At 39.6% G+C, this 14,155-nt stretch overlaps 1 protein-coding gene across 10 annotated transcripts in view; it reads left to right on the plus strand.

Annotated features, from left to right (window-relative positions):
• Positions 1–13,674, plus strand: part of FOCAD (focadhesin) — a 269,889-nt gene extending 256,215 nt beyond the window's left edge. For 8 of the 10 annotated variants that reach the window (XM_023627427.2, XM_070248566.1, XM_014735493.3 and 5 more), the window contains 5 exons: positions 1,872–2,049; positions 3,945–4,042; positions 5,503–5,754; positions 7,853–7,928; positions 9,979–13,674. In XM_023627427.2, the coding sequence (XP_023483195.1) occupies positions 1,872–2,049; positions 3,945–4,042; positions 5,503–5,754; positions 7,853–7,928; positions 9,979–10,052 (678 nt within the window). In that variant the 3' untranslated portion in view covers positions 10,053–13,674. The remainder of the gene's footprint in view (positions 1–1,871; positions 2,050–3,944; positions 4,043–5,502; positions 5,755–7,852; positions 7,929–9,978) is intronic. The other 2 variants (XR_011431488.1, XR_011431487.1) reach the window with 1 other exon arrangement.
• The last annotated feature ends 481 nt before the right edge of the window (positions 13,675–14,155 follow it).

Genomic DNA, 14,155 nt, shown 5'->3' on the forward strand with positions numbered 1-14,155 from the left:
CGAACCCCAGGCCGCCAAGAAGCAGAATGTGCATGCTTAACCGCTGCGCCACTGGGCTGGCCCTGGGTTCCAATTCTTATTCTGCCACCTATAGCTATGTGACATTAAGAAAGTTACTAAACCTCTCTGCTTCAGTCTCCTCATCTGAAAAGGAGGAATGTTAATAGTAATTTACTGCATAAGATTGGTGTGAGAATTAAATGGTTAATACAGTGGTCCTCAAACTTTTTGGTCTTAGGACCGCTTCAGTGTCTTAGAAATTATTAAGGACTACAAAGAACTTTTATTTATATGGGTCGTATCTGTCAATATTAACCATATTAGAAATTAAAAGTAGGAAATTTAAAAAATATTTACTTAAAAGTAATAATAATAAGCCCATTGTATCTTAACATAAATAAGAAGAAGTATTTTCCAAAAAACAAACAAATTCATGAGAAAGATGGCATTGTTTGGCATTTTTGCAAATCTCTTTAATGTCTGGCTTAGTAGAAGACAGCTGGACTCTCACAGCTGCTGCTTTAGTCGTTGTGACATTGTCTAGAGAAGTGTGTGAAGAAACTCCAGCCTCATGACAGATGTGCAGGTGGGAAGGGGAAGGGTGAGTTAATTGTCTTCTCAGATAATTGTGGATTCCTTCTTTGATACTGCACCAAAACTCAACAAGTGGTAGTTTATTGCAGGTTTGTTGCACTGTGGAATCTGAGACCATACCAGATACTCCACAGACTGTGTTACATTAGGATCCATTGGTCCACCTTGCTCTCTGGGTCTTTTACCAATGCATAATTTTGTAACATCATACATTGGTCATTTGGAAAATATTGAGTCACTGAGTTTAAAAAATCTTCCAAATGTGGATCCATTTCCTTATATAATATCAAAACGTCTTTATTTTTAAATATCATCAAGACCCTCATCAGGAAAGTCTTTTATGTATTGGGAAGCTGCCCAAGTCCAAGTAGCAGATACACATTCTCCAGAAACCTAATTTTCGCTTAAAAGCTCAGATTTTATCATTGGCAACAAATACTGTCAAGTGTTTTCCTTGAAGTGACAGTCTCACTTCCTTCAATTTTAAGAACATAATCTGTCAAGTGCTCAGTTGGAGTAACTATAGTTTGTCCAGCAGCCATTCTTTCAAGTAAATGGTGTTCCATGAAAAGAGTGGCTATTTCAACTCACAACTCAATCTCACAAGTGTTTTTTCTTGAGACAACCGGCATACTTGGTTGTGCAGCTGAAGTCCTTTATGCATACTTCCCATTTTGTCATACAGAATATTAAAAAGATATGTACTCAAGGGCAAAAGTTTAACAAAGCTAGTAATTTTTATTGTTCACAAGGACATTTTAAATGAAACTAGCTTTTAAAAAAATTACAAGTGGTAGTGAAAAATACATGAATATTGCTATAGTTTGGTGCTATTATGAAAATAGTTTGACCTCACAGACTCTCTAAAAGGGTCTTGGGGTCCCCCAGAGGTCTGTGTACCATACTTTGTGAACTGCCAACTTAATACATGTTAAGTGCTTAGAATGGTGCCTGGCGCTTAATAAGTACTGTATTTGTTAGTTATCATTGTTGTTATTATTATTTGTGTATTCTCACTAAATATCATCACCAATTACCCCCTGAAATCATTTATGGTTATTATGAGAGAACAGGAGGTGACATTACAACTCTGTGTGTGTGTCTACATTTTAATACATCACTCAGGCAGATAGGTCACATGCTGCCAGGCATGAACAGTTCCAGCATTTGGAATAGTAATCAACTTCAGACTCACCCTTTCTGTTTTGCCCTTGCCCTGATGTTCTATAATGACTTCAGTTAATTTAATAGTAACTGAACAATTTGCTGTTTTGCAGAGCAGCATAGAAAAGGCCACCTTTGTCCGACTGTACTTGGTCTCTCAAGGACGATTGCCCTTGATGGGCTTGACTGACATGCTCAGTGTTGCTGTTCAGCACCATGAACAAGACACACTGGCCTGGATGATGCTGCACAGCCTATACCAGGCACGGATTGTGAGCCATGCCAACACAGGTAAGACCCGCCTGGGGCGAACACGGGAACAGAAAGATCCGCCTGCCCTCCCTTTTAAACTGCAACTGTTGCCTCAACTTAACAACTAGTTTACTGCTTCTTGACACAGGTGAGGCCTTGTTACATCAAATGAGGAGCACCTTGGCTGGAAATGGGCAGTTACAGCTCACAACAGCCACTCTTGGGAGATGGGAATGAGTTCTGTTGATTTTTATATTGTATTTGGACCTCCATGCCCTCAAGGATATAAACAAATTTATCAGGTTGATTCTGCCTGCTTCAGTTTCCCAAAAAGACAGGAGGTCCATCGATTCTGCCTGATGTTTTCATGAAAATGGCTTTTGGTTGGTCATTTAACAAACAAAAAAGCAAGAACAAAATTAAATAGTTATTCTACAGAAGAACTTCTCAGGGGTGAGAAGAATGAAACCTGGACACCCTCACTGCATCCTCAAGCCGGAAGAAGCTCCAGGCCTGAAGCTCTGCTGATGAATCATATGGCATAACTTTTAGACCATTTTAAACATTTACACTTTACTAATCATCTGAAAAGGGAGCTCCCCCCTTTCCCCTCCCTTACCTTTGGTCAGATGCTCATAATATCTCGAGTCTCCATTCAGGTTCTGAATGGCACCTGGCTTAAGTGGATCAGATGTGGCTGAGACGCCCTTGTGACCTGAGGCAGGCTACTCATGTTTCTGTGCCCTGTTTTCCCATCTCTTGTACCTTTAAGGTTTTGAGAGAAAGTTGACAAACATAACTGTAATACTCTTTTCAAGACTGTATAGGGAGGCCGGCCCAGTGGTGCAGTGGTTAAGTTCGCTCGCCGTGCTTCAGTGGCCCGGGGTTTGCCGGTTCGGATCGTGGGTGCAGACCTACACACTGCTCATCGAGCCATGCTGTGGCGGCATCCTACGTAGAAGAACTAGAAGCGCTTACAACTAGGATATACAACTATGTACTGGGGCTTTGGGGAGAAAAAAAAAGGCAGATTGGCAACAGGTGTTAGCTCAGGGCCAATCTTCCTCACCAAAAAGCATACCTTTACAAAAAAAAAAAAAAGACTAAAGGAAATTTTGATTCATGCTCCTCTTCAGCAATTGAGATAGTTGTCTTGTATCTGCAGTAGTGTCTGCCCAATGGAAAATGAACTTGTGATAAGAAACTAGAATTTTTAATTCTAAATCAGAAGTGCATTTATCAGGAAGAAATCTAGTAAGTGTTCCCAGTTAAGTATGAAGATGCGTGAAGTAAACTGAGATAAATTTGATATTGCCTTGGTTATAACTAGCTAGCTTTCAAAGTTAGTTCCCCATTTTCCTCTTATTCACTAAATTTTGAAAGCCTTCCCAAGTAGTCTTTACTGCACCAGGAATCCTCATTTTAAAAAAATCGAAATGGAAAAATCAATATTTATGCTGATGTCTGTTCTCCAGTTACTCTATAATAGCTGGGGTTTTTTTCTTTTTGTGTCTTTGGGATAGATTTTCTCTGTGATTTTGGCATAAATTGCGAATATTGAAGCAAAGGATGTCTATAAATACAACTAATTATCCAAGATTTAACATTACTAGCCAGTTGGCATGCCACGCTTCTCCTAGTGTGTTTAATGTTGAGAGAGAAACTCCAATAAATGCACTTTATCACTACCAGATGGGTAGGTTTGAAGAATGAATTAGCTTTTGAAAATAAAGACCAAAATATGGTCATCTGACATGAATAGTGTCAAAGAGCTCTCTCAGGGCTATCACAAGTCTCAGGTATTGCGAGAGGCTGTGGAACAGTGGCATGGAATCCTCACCAGGTATTCTGCTTTAGTTGTGATGGCTATTACTGATCTTTTTACATTTCAAAGTAAAACTATGGTCTGGTAATAAAATGTCCTTTTTGCTCAGGCGTGTTGAAGAGAATGGAGTGGCTCTTGGAACTGATGGGTTACATCAGAAATGTTGCTTACCAGTCAACCTCTGTTCAGAACACGGCTCTTGATGAGGTACCATCTAGAGGCATAATTTGTGGCTTCCTTAAAATATAGAATTTGTATCTGCTCTCCCCAAAGAGGAATATGTTGCTGCTTGCAGCTGTCTTTCCCTCCTTCCTTTTATTTTTGGGAAGCAGTGGTGACAACTCTCTGATGTCACAAGGAAACCTATGTTCTTCAGGCTCTTGGCTGCCCTTTGAAAAATATTTTCAACAGAATACGTTCCTGACAGGCAGCACACAAAAGACAATAGCTGGAGAGGAATTCCAGGATCCTATGTACTTGGGCTTGATCCCACAAAGAATGTGGGGTACAGGGCTCGGGCCTCCACACTGGCCCAGAGCATGGCTTCAAACACCTGGTTTGAAGAGGTTCCTGAAGTGTATGCAAGTAATCTGTGTTTGCACCAATACTTATGTGCGTGTGTGCACATACTGGAGGGGAGTTTTCATCGCACCTGCAAAATGACCTATGACCCAAAAAAGTTTAGCAACCACTGGTATTGGGTGAGTTAAAAAAAAGATTAATAAGTAAAATGAAGACAGCACTTTCCTACTCTGCTAATTTTCTTGATTTTGCTATCCATTGTGAATTTTTTAGTAGTAGGATTTTTTCTATAGGCATGTTTCATGAGTATCCTGTTTGCTGTGTAAAATTTGCATAACCTGGGATTTGAAATTCTGCCCCGCTTTTCTAAGGAGTTGTGTGTCTTTTTGAAATTTTAATTCGTGATATTACAAATTTTAAGAGATTGAGGAGTACTTTTTAAAATTTTTTTTGAACCAGCATAATCTGTCCTCTTTTTTTAAGTTTTTATTGACCTTTGTTTTCTTACAAAAATCTTTTAAAACTTAGAAAACACAGATAAGCAGAACAAAGTGTAATTTAAATCACACTAATCCAACAAGTCGGAGGTGGCCCTTGTTCCCACCACTTCTGCTAGTGTCTAAATTAGTCTAAAAATCTAAATGGATGGATTCCAGACAGATTTCTAAAAATGTATGTGGAGGGTCATTTGTTATTGTTCAAAAATAGAATCACACTACATATTTTTAAAAATCAGTTTTGGCTACTTAACGATAAATCTAAATGTCCTTGTATCACTCTTAATTAATTTTTAATCTCTTTGAAAATACCAAAACTGAGGAGTGTTTGAACCTCGGTATGAACAGGAATTAAATAAATTATGTTTCTCCTGAAATGTTAGAACAATAATAATGAAACTGTTGGGTCGCCAGTCTTCGAAAAGAGGATCCCTAAAACCTTCCAAAGCCCTAAAATGGCTCTTTATTAAGGATAGAAATAGAGTTCGCTGTTGAGGCCAGTTCCTCTTCTGGAGTGGCAGTGGGGCAGGAGGAGGGGTGGCCGAAGGGGAAGATGACATTGCATCATGATGGGGGTTGTGTATGTAAGCATGTCTTACACTGAATTGTTAAACATGTGACCTAACTTGGTTTCTATTTCCACTGTAGGCTTTGGACTTCTTGTTGCTGATATTTGCAACCACAGTGGTTGCGTGGGCGGACCACGCTGCCCCTCTCCTCCTTGGCCTCAGTGCCAGTTGGTTGCCATGGCATCGGGAAAATGGCCCGGCTGGGCCAGCAGCAAGCTTCCTTGGCAGCAGTCCAATGCACAGGGTCACTCTGCAGGAGGCTCTCACTCTCCTTCCCAGTAGCATGCCTCTTCTCCTGCAGAAAGAGCCGTGGAAGGAACAGACCCAGAAGGTGAGGTTGGCAGCCACGTACTTACCAGAGCAGGCAGCTGTTTTCTCTTCAGCAGTTGCTGCTGTAGAATTGAGGTTGGAGTTAAGTGAAACTCGAATCACACCTCGGCTTTTATGCTCAGCCCCACATCTCGGCCAGATACAAAGCCTCAGAGATTGAAGCTAGCCCAGGCCCAGGGTAACTGCTCAGAGTAATTAAAACAACAACAATGACAGCAGCAACAATCTGCTTACAGTTAGGGCTGAAGTGGAAAGAAAAGCTTATACTTGCCTTCATTTATTGAAGGCACATGTGTTCTTAATTCTGAGGATGAAAGGATGAGTGAGTTTTGAGAGCTCAGAATCTCAGAGTGAGGACAGAGAGGAAGGCAAGTTCAAGACTGCAAAATGGTATGATCAGAGGATAAGGTGGTGAGCAGGGGAAGGGGGTGATTAACCATGCCTGGGGTGGGTCAGGGAGATCTTCCGAGGGAAATGTGAGTCTGGAGCATCCGTCTTCTTGTAGCATATTTAAGGTTCCCCACAGCTCACTCGGTCCTACAGCCATGTTCCAGCTGCTCTGTGCTAGATTCCGAGGGGAGATGGGTAAAGGCCTCATGCCGTCCCCCTCGCCCTCTGGAAAATGCAAACTGTAGGAAACACCTTTTGGGTTTTAAGATTGAGATTCCCCAGGCTACTGGCTGTCGTGCAGAGTGTATGAAAACACGCTGCTTCCTGTACTTCTTATACATGGCTCGGACCTGTCTTTAATGTAGTTGATTGGAAGATTCTTTTTTGAATCCCATTTAATCAAAACTGGATTTTTATGAGGTCGAAAGCTTAAAACTAACCTTTTGTGGCTTATTCTTAAAATCTGAACATTATCTTTAAAAATATTTGAACTGTGGACCTTAGCCACATATAACTCCACTGAGCTTCTCAATTAAAATGCGTTTGTTTTCTTAAACCTGATAAGCATTAGTATTATTGCCCCAAATTTTGTGTTTTCTGTTTCATTTTAAATCAAAATAAATTTAAATGTGCTATCCCTTCATGTTATTCCTGGCCTGGGACACTGTGTTCACTTTGGGCTGCGTTGTAGACATCCTGCATCTATTATGTTTTTGCAGTCCTTGATTTATTTACTTAACAGTAGGATATTATAAAACAAAATTGAGAAAAAGAAAATAAACAAAGAAAAAAATTCTTTTAATTAAAGCAGGGAATTGGGAATATTTTCTTTTTCTGTTTTACTGTTTCTTCAACTCAGCTTCTATGTCCAAAGATAAAAATGCTTAGTCTGTATGACTAATGTATGTGTTTTTTAATGAGCCAAGATTGGCAACATTCAGTCATCAATGAAATTACCCTGTATCTAATTCAGAAACAATTTTGACTGCACCGTGGGAGATCAGTCAAACTTATGAGTACCATGAGTTTCTACCTCATTTGCAGGATTTATTTGCAGTTAACACGCTTGGCTCTACCTAGTAAATTATTTTATGCCTTTTCTCTTGCATTTCAACTTCCTGTTTCATATCCATTCGGGCACAAACTGTTCTCATTTACAGAAACACATTTTATTTTAGAAACAGGGGCTTACATCTGATATGTTTCCCTATTTATTGCCCAGCCTTGGAGCCTAGGCCTAGATGCACAGGAAACCAGGTTGGGGGCAGCATCATGTGAAGAAATCTGTGGGACTTTGAAGCCAGGTGTGCTTGGATTCAGATCTTGACTCTGCTATTCATTGGAAATGGACTCAGGCAAGGATCACAAGCTCTTTGGACCTCACAGAATAATGAGAGAGAGTGCGCATGGCACACAAGAGGCCCTCTGAGCCCATGTCTGCCTCACTCTCAAATCCAATAGCAGTTCTCAGGGTATTCAGCAGGGGAAGGAGGTTTGCCTTTGCTGGGTCATTTGACTAAAAGGGAACTGTGTCCAACTGTACCATCCCTTGTGCCTGGGCCCTGACTCACCTCCACTCCCCGACCCAGACATGTATTGCCTGGGGGCTGCTGCTCTGATAGGCGTGTCTGCAGGCCCAAGGGTGTGACTGATCTCTCACTGAGATTCGGGTTGTCTTCACTGACACTGTTCTTCATTTTTCACCCTAGTTCATTGACTGGATATTCACCATCATGGAAAGCCCGAAAAATGTCCTCTCAGCAAAATCCAGGGATCTTTTAAAAGGTATTACTTCTGTGCTTTATGCCCAGTGTAGGTGAAAACCATCCAATATTGTCGGTGCTACAGAACAGCTTTCTAGTGGTGTTGGTTTCTGAAAGGCCTCATCTAGGTTCGGTTTAGAGAAGTAATCTGGAGCTCTCACCAACATGGCACTTTGAATTAGAAAGTGGATTTAAAAAGAGTTTCAGTGCCTTTAAATTTAACTTTTAAACAGTTTTAAAATGTTTTATTATATGATAAAATATGATTTTAATTAAAATTTAGAAAATTCAGAAAAGTAAAGAGAAGAATCAAAGAGAAATTCAGAGTCCCATTGCCCAGAGACAATTTTGATACTTTTTCTAAGAAGTATTTGCCCCCTCTGTCTGTGAGTGTTGTTTAACATATTCATAATCATATACAATTGAAAAAATACACATAGACACTTTGAGTACCGACTTTTTTATTTTAAAAGCATTTAACTTGTTCTTACACTGGCTTCATAAATAGTATTTTTAAAAGCTGCATAGTATTTTGCCAGGGGAATTGGACATTTCCCATGCTTTCTGGCACTTAGATGGTTTTTGTGTTTTTATACTTCTCTGTTGATTTGTTAAACTATGACTGTAGGATCCACAAACATAGAAAATCTTTCTGTGACAATTATGTACATTATTTTATTACTCAAATCGGAGAAGTCATTTCAGCGTTGATTCTATGGCCCGAGACTGTCGTATGTGTTTTGGGACTTGGGGGTCTGGGTCCTACCAGAGGCTGTTGTTGATGCCCCTGACGTGCTGTAGGATACTGCACTGGAAATCTCACCTTGAGAAGTTCCCTGTTGGCCTGCACTTGGGTAATCCGTCTGGCCAGCCTGAATCATAGTATGACCATACTTTACTTAAGTATGGTATAATTGATTCGTTGTCCAACAAGCAAGATTTCCCTAATGTGCTGGTTCTGATCCTTCGCCCTACCCCCAAAGGAGGTGGAAGGCATGTGTAGGAAGGTGATTCTGATCAACCACCGAACTTCACTGAGAATCATGGCTGTGGCTTGACCTATTTTCACTTGATCCATCCCTGGAGACTTGCTGCTAGGATTTCCTCCATTTATTTGCCTCAGGGAGTTTCGACTCATTTTAATGGCCATGGATCCATAATACCATTGGTTACTCCAGACATACACAGTTGTCCCTCCGTATCCTCAGGGGATGGGTTTTAGGATCCCCCTTGCATACCAAAACCCACAGATGCTCAAGTCCCTTGTATAAAATGGCGTAATATTTGCATATAACCTACATACATTCTCCCATATACATAGTTATTTGGGTCAAGGAAGTACATGTTCACTTCATTATATAGTCAAGGGCCTATTAGAATCACACACAATAATTGTGTAACTCTGGCTCACCTACATTCCCTTACACTATTATATTTTAAATAATATCTCAATATATTTATATTAGTATCCTAAAACAAGATATATAACAAATTACATAGTGGGATTACACAGAACTTTCCTACTTTAAATCAATCCTTGAGGGACCCATGACAAATGAGAAAAAGCACAGACTCGTGGGTAATGTTCAAATATAGTTTAGTACTACCATGCTTACTCCATTGTGCCCATGAACCTGACTTCATTACAGGATCAGTTTTTTGGGGTTTTTTTTTTTGCTTTTAATTAACCATTTAATGGAAAAATCATATTCACGTAGAAAAGTGCCAAATAATAAGTAGATTTTTACAAAGGAAACACACCTATGTAATTAGCACCCAGATTAAAAAAAAAATCACCAGCATTCCAGAAGTCAGTTTTTGTTTTAATTTTGCAGAATTTCCTGTTAACTGGTTGCAGGGTAACTTTTTAAAAAAAAATAAATGTTTTTCCCCAGCCTTTATTAATGGTTTCTACCATTAAAATTCTGTGTAAGTCTTAAAGGGACTTCTGAGTCTTGAAGATTAGCCAAGTGAGAAAAAGCCGATTCTGTTCTGACACCTTTTGATCTAACGACCTTTTCAAATGCAGCAGCACCAGATGCAACCATGTACTTTACTTTTTGTCCCCTTAGCCACTCTGCTGTCCTTGCGAGTTCTCCCAGAGTTTAAGAAGAAAGCTGTATGGACCAGAGCATATGGTTGGTGAACAGTTCTGCAGCCGCCAGCAGCATTCTCAGCTGGATGAGGAAAACCATAGAAATGGAAGAAGTTTTTGAGAATTCGTGTCTGGTATCACTGAGACATGATGCAGAGAGTTAGGGTCCTGAAAGGGTGGCCGTGTAACTGGCAGCTTGACACGTGCACATCAGGAGAAGAGGACATCACTTCAGTACCCAGGCCAGTTGAGACTGAAACAAGAACTTGAATTTTCTTTTATTTGGCTAGAGTTCAATCTGAAGATTTCTTTGTGAAAATTTGACTATATCATCTCCTCTCCACTAAATTCTAGTAAAATTATCTGTGAATTTTGTGCATATGACTTTTATTTGTTTTTAAGGCACAGGGAAGGTTTTGCTTGTGGTAACAGAGGCATCATGATCTATTTCCCATGAAGTTTCTGGAGGATATTCATTGATTCAGTGGATCAATGACTCAGTGAATTAGATATGTTTTCTTATTCTTTTCAATAAAACACTCTTTTGGAACTGCTATACACATTTAAAAATAAGCATAGTGTTGAACATTAGCTAAATCAGATTCATTAGCGGTGGCTACAATATTGTTATGCTTGGGTCTTTGAATGCAAGTGAAAGTTACCCAATTCAAAATAGCTTCAGCCAAAAAAGGGAAGATAAGCTCACAAACCAAAAAGTTTAAGAGAAGATCTGATCAGGCACAGCTGTATCCAGTGGGTCAAACAAGAGCCATCAGGGCATGGCATCATTCCACATGGTTGGCAAGATGGCTGCCGGCAACCTCAAAGGGCAGGAGAAGTGTCTTTGCTCACAGGTATGGCAGAAGCAACATGGGGAGGACTCTGGTTTAGCCTGGGTCATATGTGAGTCCCTGAACAACCATGTGGGCCCTGGGAGATGGGGTACTCTAGCTGACCAGGTCTGGGTCATATGTCCACTGAACTGGGTACCCCCCAGAAGAGAGATGATGAGTTGCTGGACAAATATCTCCTCAAAAGATCAAACTTTTTTATAAGTGCAAATCTCTATCTTAATCAGGCTGACTAGTGGCTTAATGACATGTAAATGACAGTATGTGACAGTATCCTCAAGGACTGCATTTTACTCAAGGGCTTGAGAATCAGCCAGCATTTTAATATTGATCTGTTTGCTAATTGTCTTTCCTTCATGCAGCCATTAACAAGGGCTGTCTTTAAGTACTCATATAAATGTATTGATGTATACATATATGGGATCACTGGGGAGATAATTTGTGCCACTAGCTTAATGTGCTTTTGTGTCTATCATGCTGTAGCAGTGCCTGGTACTTTAGCAGCACCAGGGAACTTTTAGTATTCCTGCGTGGCATGTACCTTCGTGTTGTCACCAAGTGTGCCTACCACTTAGGTTAAGAAGAGCTCCACTAGTTTTATTTCCCAAATATATGGATTTATGATTTCAGGTTTCAAATATTTGTGGTTCACCGTGTAAATCACACCCTTTTCCCAGGTCACAGTTCTTTTGCTGAACTCCATAGTGCACCAAGATGCTTACAGAAAAGAGGGAAGGGAAGGCTGGCTCTCGGGTAGTGTTTACCTGCATTGCCATAGTTTCATATATATTACTTCCTTAGCGTTTGGGCAGGAGGGAAATGAATGTGAAGGAAGCAGAAAGGTAGAAAATTTACATTAGAAGCCAGCTTTCCTCTCCTTCCCACTCACATACACTTTCCTATACTTCCTACCAATTAGAGGTTGACATTCACCTAACGTTTATTGTTGGGTGCCAGGCTGTGCATGCAGTAGAGCTTTCATGTGTATTATTTTATTGAACTCTTACACCAGTATTGTGAAGAGGCATTATTTTCTATTTTAAAATGGATAAAACACATCTAATAAGTGGCAGAGCTACACCTAGAACCTAGATCCTAGAACCCCAGATCCAATGCTCATTCTATTGCATCAGGCATCACCTACTTAAGAGGAAAACTCACCAAGGATTAAACCTCACTCATGCTTAATATTCATTGCTGTAATCAGATAAAAGAAACACCCCTGCCCCATATTAATAAGCCTCTGGAATTGGGAAGATTAGGAGTTTAGTGTAAAGGAACAGGTCTTCCTAGGTTGAAGGACATAGATTCCTGGGCCAACTTGCAGGCATGGATGGCAATAAAGAACAGTGAAGAGGAAGTGGGCACTGAAGGACTGCTCTGCGTTTTTCTCCCTGAATCAGCGAGCAGAGCTTGCTAAGGCTCAAGGAAAAGGAGGAAGAATCAGCCCAGTCTGCTAAACCCAGACTGCCTTTTTCAGTTCAGGCCAGTTTCTTCCCATTCAAACTTTGTCCCTGCTCCTGCCCTTGAGAAGGAAACAGAAGAGTACAAAAGGAGGGAGTAAGATAGATCTCTATCCTCTCTTCCCTACCTCCCTCTTTGCTTTCGGGAGTGTAAGATTCATTAGCTTTTCCTATTCATGGGAACCTCTAAAGAGTCTAAAATGGAAGATGCTAAATTTGAAAAATCGAAAGGGTCTAAAATCTATATATTCTAAGATGTGGGTCACTGGAATAAGAAGACCCTTTCTCTTGGTTACCGGTATGACCTCAGATAAGAATTAAGTTATTCCCTCAGGATATTTCATTTCCCCAGAAACCAGAAATCTCTGCTTTTTTAGACCAGATGTCTGAAACTATATATAAAAAGAGATGTTTCCTTACAAGTCATCTTCTGTTAGTTTTTGAAATCACAAGTTGCCAAGACAAATAGCATGCTGGAGTATACTAACAAATTGACATGTGGGGTTAGAGCCATGTTGTGTGTCTCAGAAGTATCCAAACACTCTGAGTCTTGATTTGAAAAGTGTACTTTTCAAACAGATGCTGGGATCCAGGCAAGTGCCTCAAATCTCCTTTGTGTATTGTTTGTAATGTAATGGCTCCATGGTAACTAATAGGCTGTTAGTAACCTTTTTTTGAAGTTAATTGCCACAAGTTAACTTCTCTAAATTAATTTTAACCAAAGATAATGGTATTATAATTATATAAGGAGTAAGATTTTATTAGGCACTCAACTACTGTCTTGAAATAACTTAGTCACTTTGAAAGTAAGCAGTAGTTTTAGATTTTTGGTAAACATTTTTGTAAATTGCTGTTTTAGAAGAGAAATCAGATCGTTTGGTTAAGAGGATGGGCCTTTGTTACAGCCAGAGTTGTAGGCTAGGTCTCTGGTCAGTTTGTATCTCTGACTCCAATCAGCCTATTCATAGCTGCAGGCATTTCAAATGGAACCAGGGGACAGAATGTGGCTGGAACAGTTCACATCCTTCGTCACACCTCACAGCATTATCTTCACATATCAACGTGTGTCATCATTGCTCTGGTCCTGGATGAGGTAATATGCTTTTATATTTTCTGGAAGGAAATACTTCATTCTGATCCTGGAAACTCTAAAGTCTCATCTTTTTTAATGTATGATACATAAAGTATTTATGAAGTTGTGAGTATGCCTGTAATCTGTTAATCTTCATAAACGGTACAAAATTCTTTGAAATTGCAATCTAGAAAGATCATCTGATTCCTGCCAGACATGGGAACTTGTGAAATAATTTCCAGCTATTGGATAAAAAAGTGGAATAAAAATGACAGTGATGACTTTGACTTTGGTTTTATTTTTTAGATAAAAGAAAGAACCTACTTCACAAAGTAGTTGTCAGCGTTAAAAGAAAGAATACAAAAATATGCTTTATAAATTCTAAAGTGTAATATAAATGCTATCACTTTTATATGTTTCACTGAGAAGAAATAGTAGCTATAATGCTTGCACACAGGCCTGAAAACATGTACATTGGGACTTTGAAAGATAATGGAAATTTCTTAATTAAGATATTGTTCTCCTTACCTTTTAAAACATTCTAGAAGCAAGTAGCACATCAAAGATACTTATATAAGCCTTAAAAAAAAAACCTTCTATATTTGTCTTCTGAACATGAAGTACCTTTGAGGATGAATCAACTATAATTAAAACATCACGTAATTCATCTGAGAGATTTTCTTAAAATATGTTTTTTTCTGGATGTAGTGGTAGTAATCCATAAAGTCAGAGTTCCACAGTCATGAGTGTCTGCTATGAGCCACGATA

This window comes from Equus caballus, chromosome 23 (assembly GCF_041296265.1).
Source record: "Equus caballus isolate H_3958 breed thoroughbred chromosome 23, TB-T2T, whole genome shotgun sequence".
Lineage (NCBI taxonomy): Eukaryota > Metazoa > Chordata > Mammalia > Perissodactyla > Equidae > Equus > Equus caballus.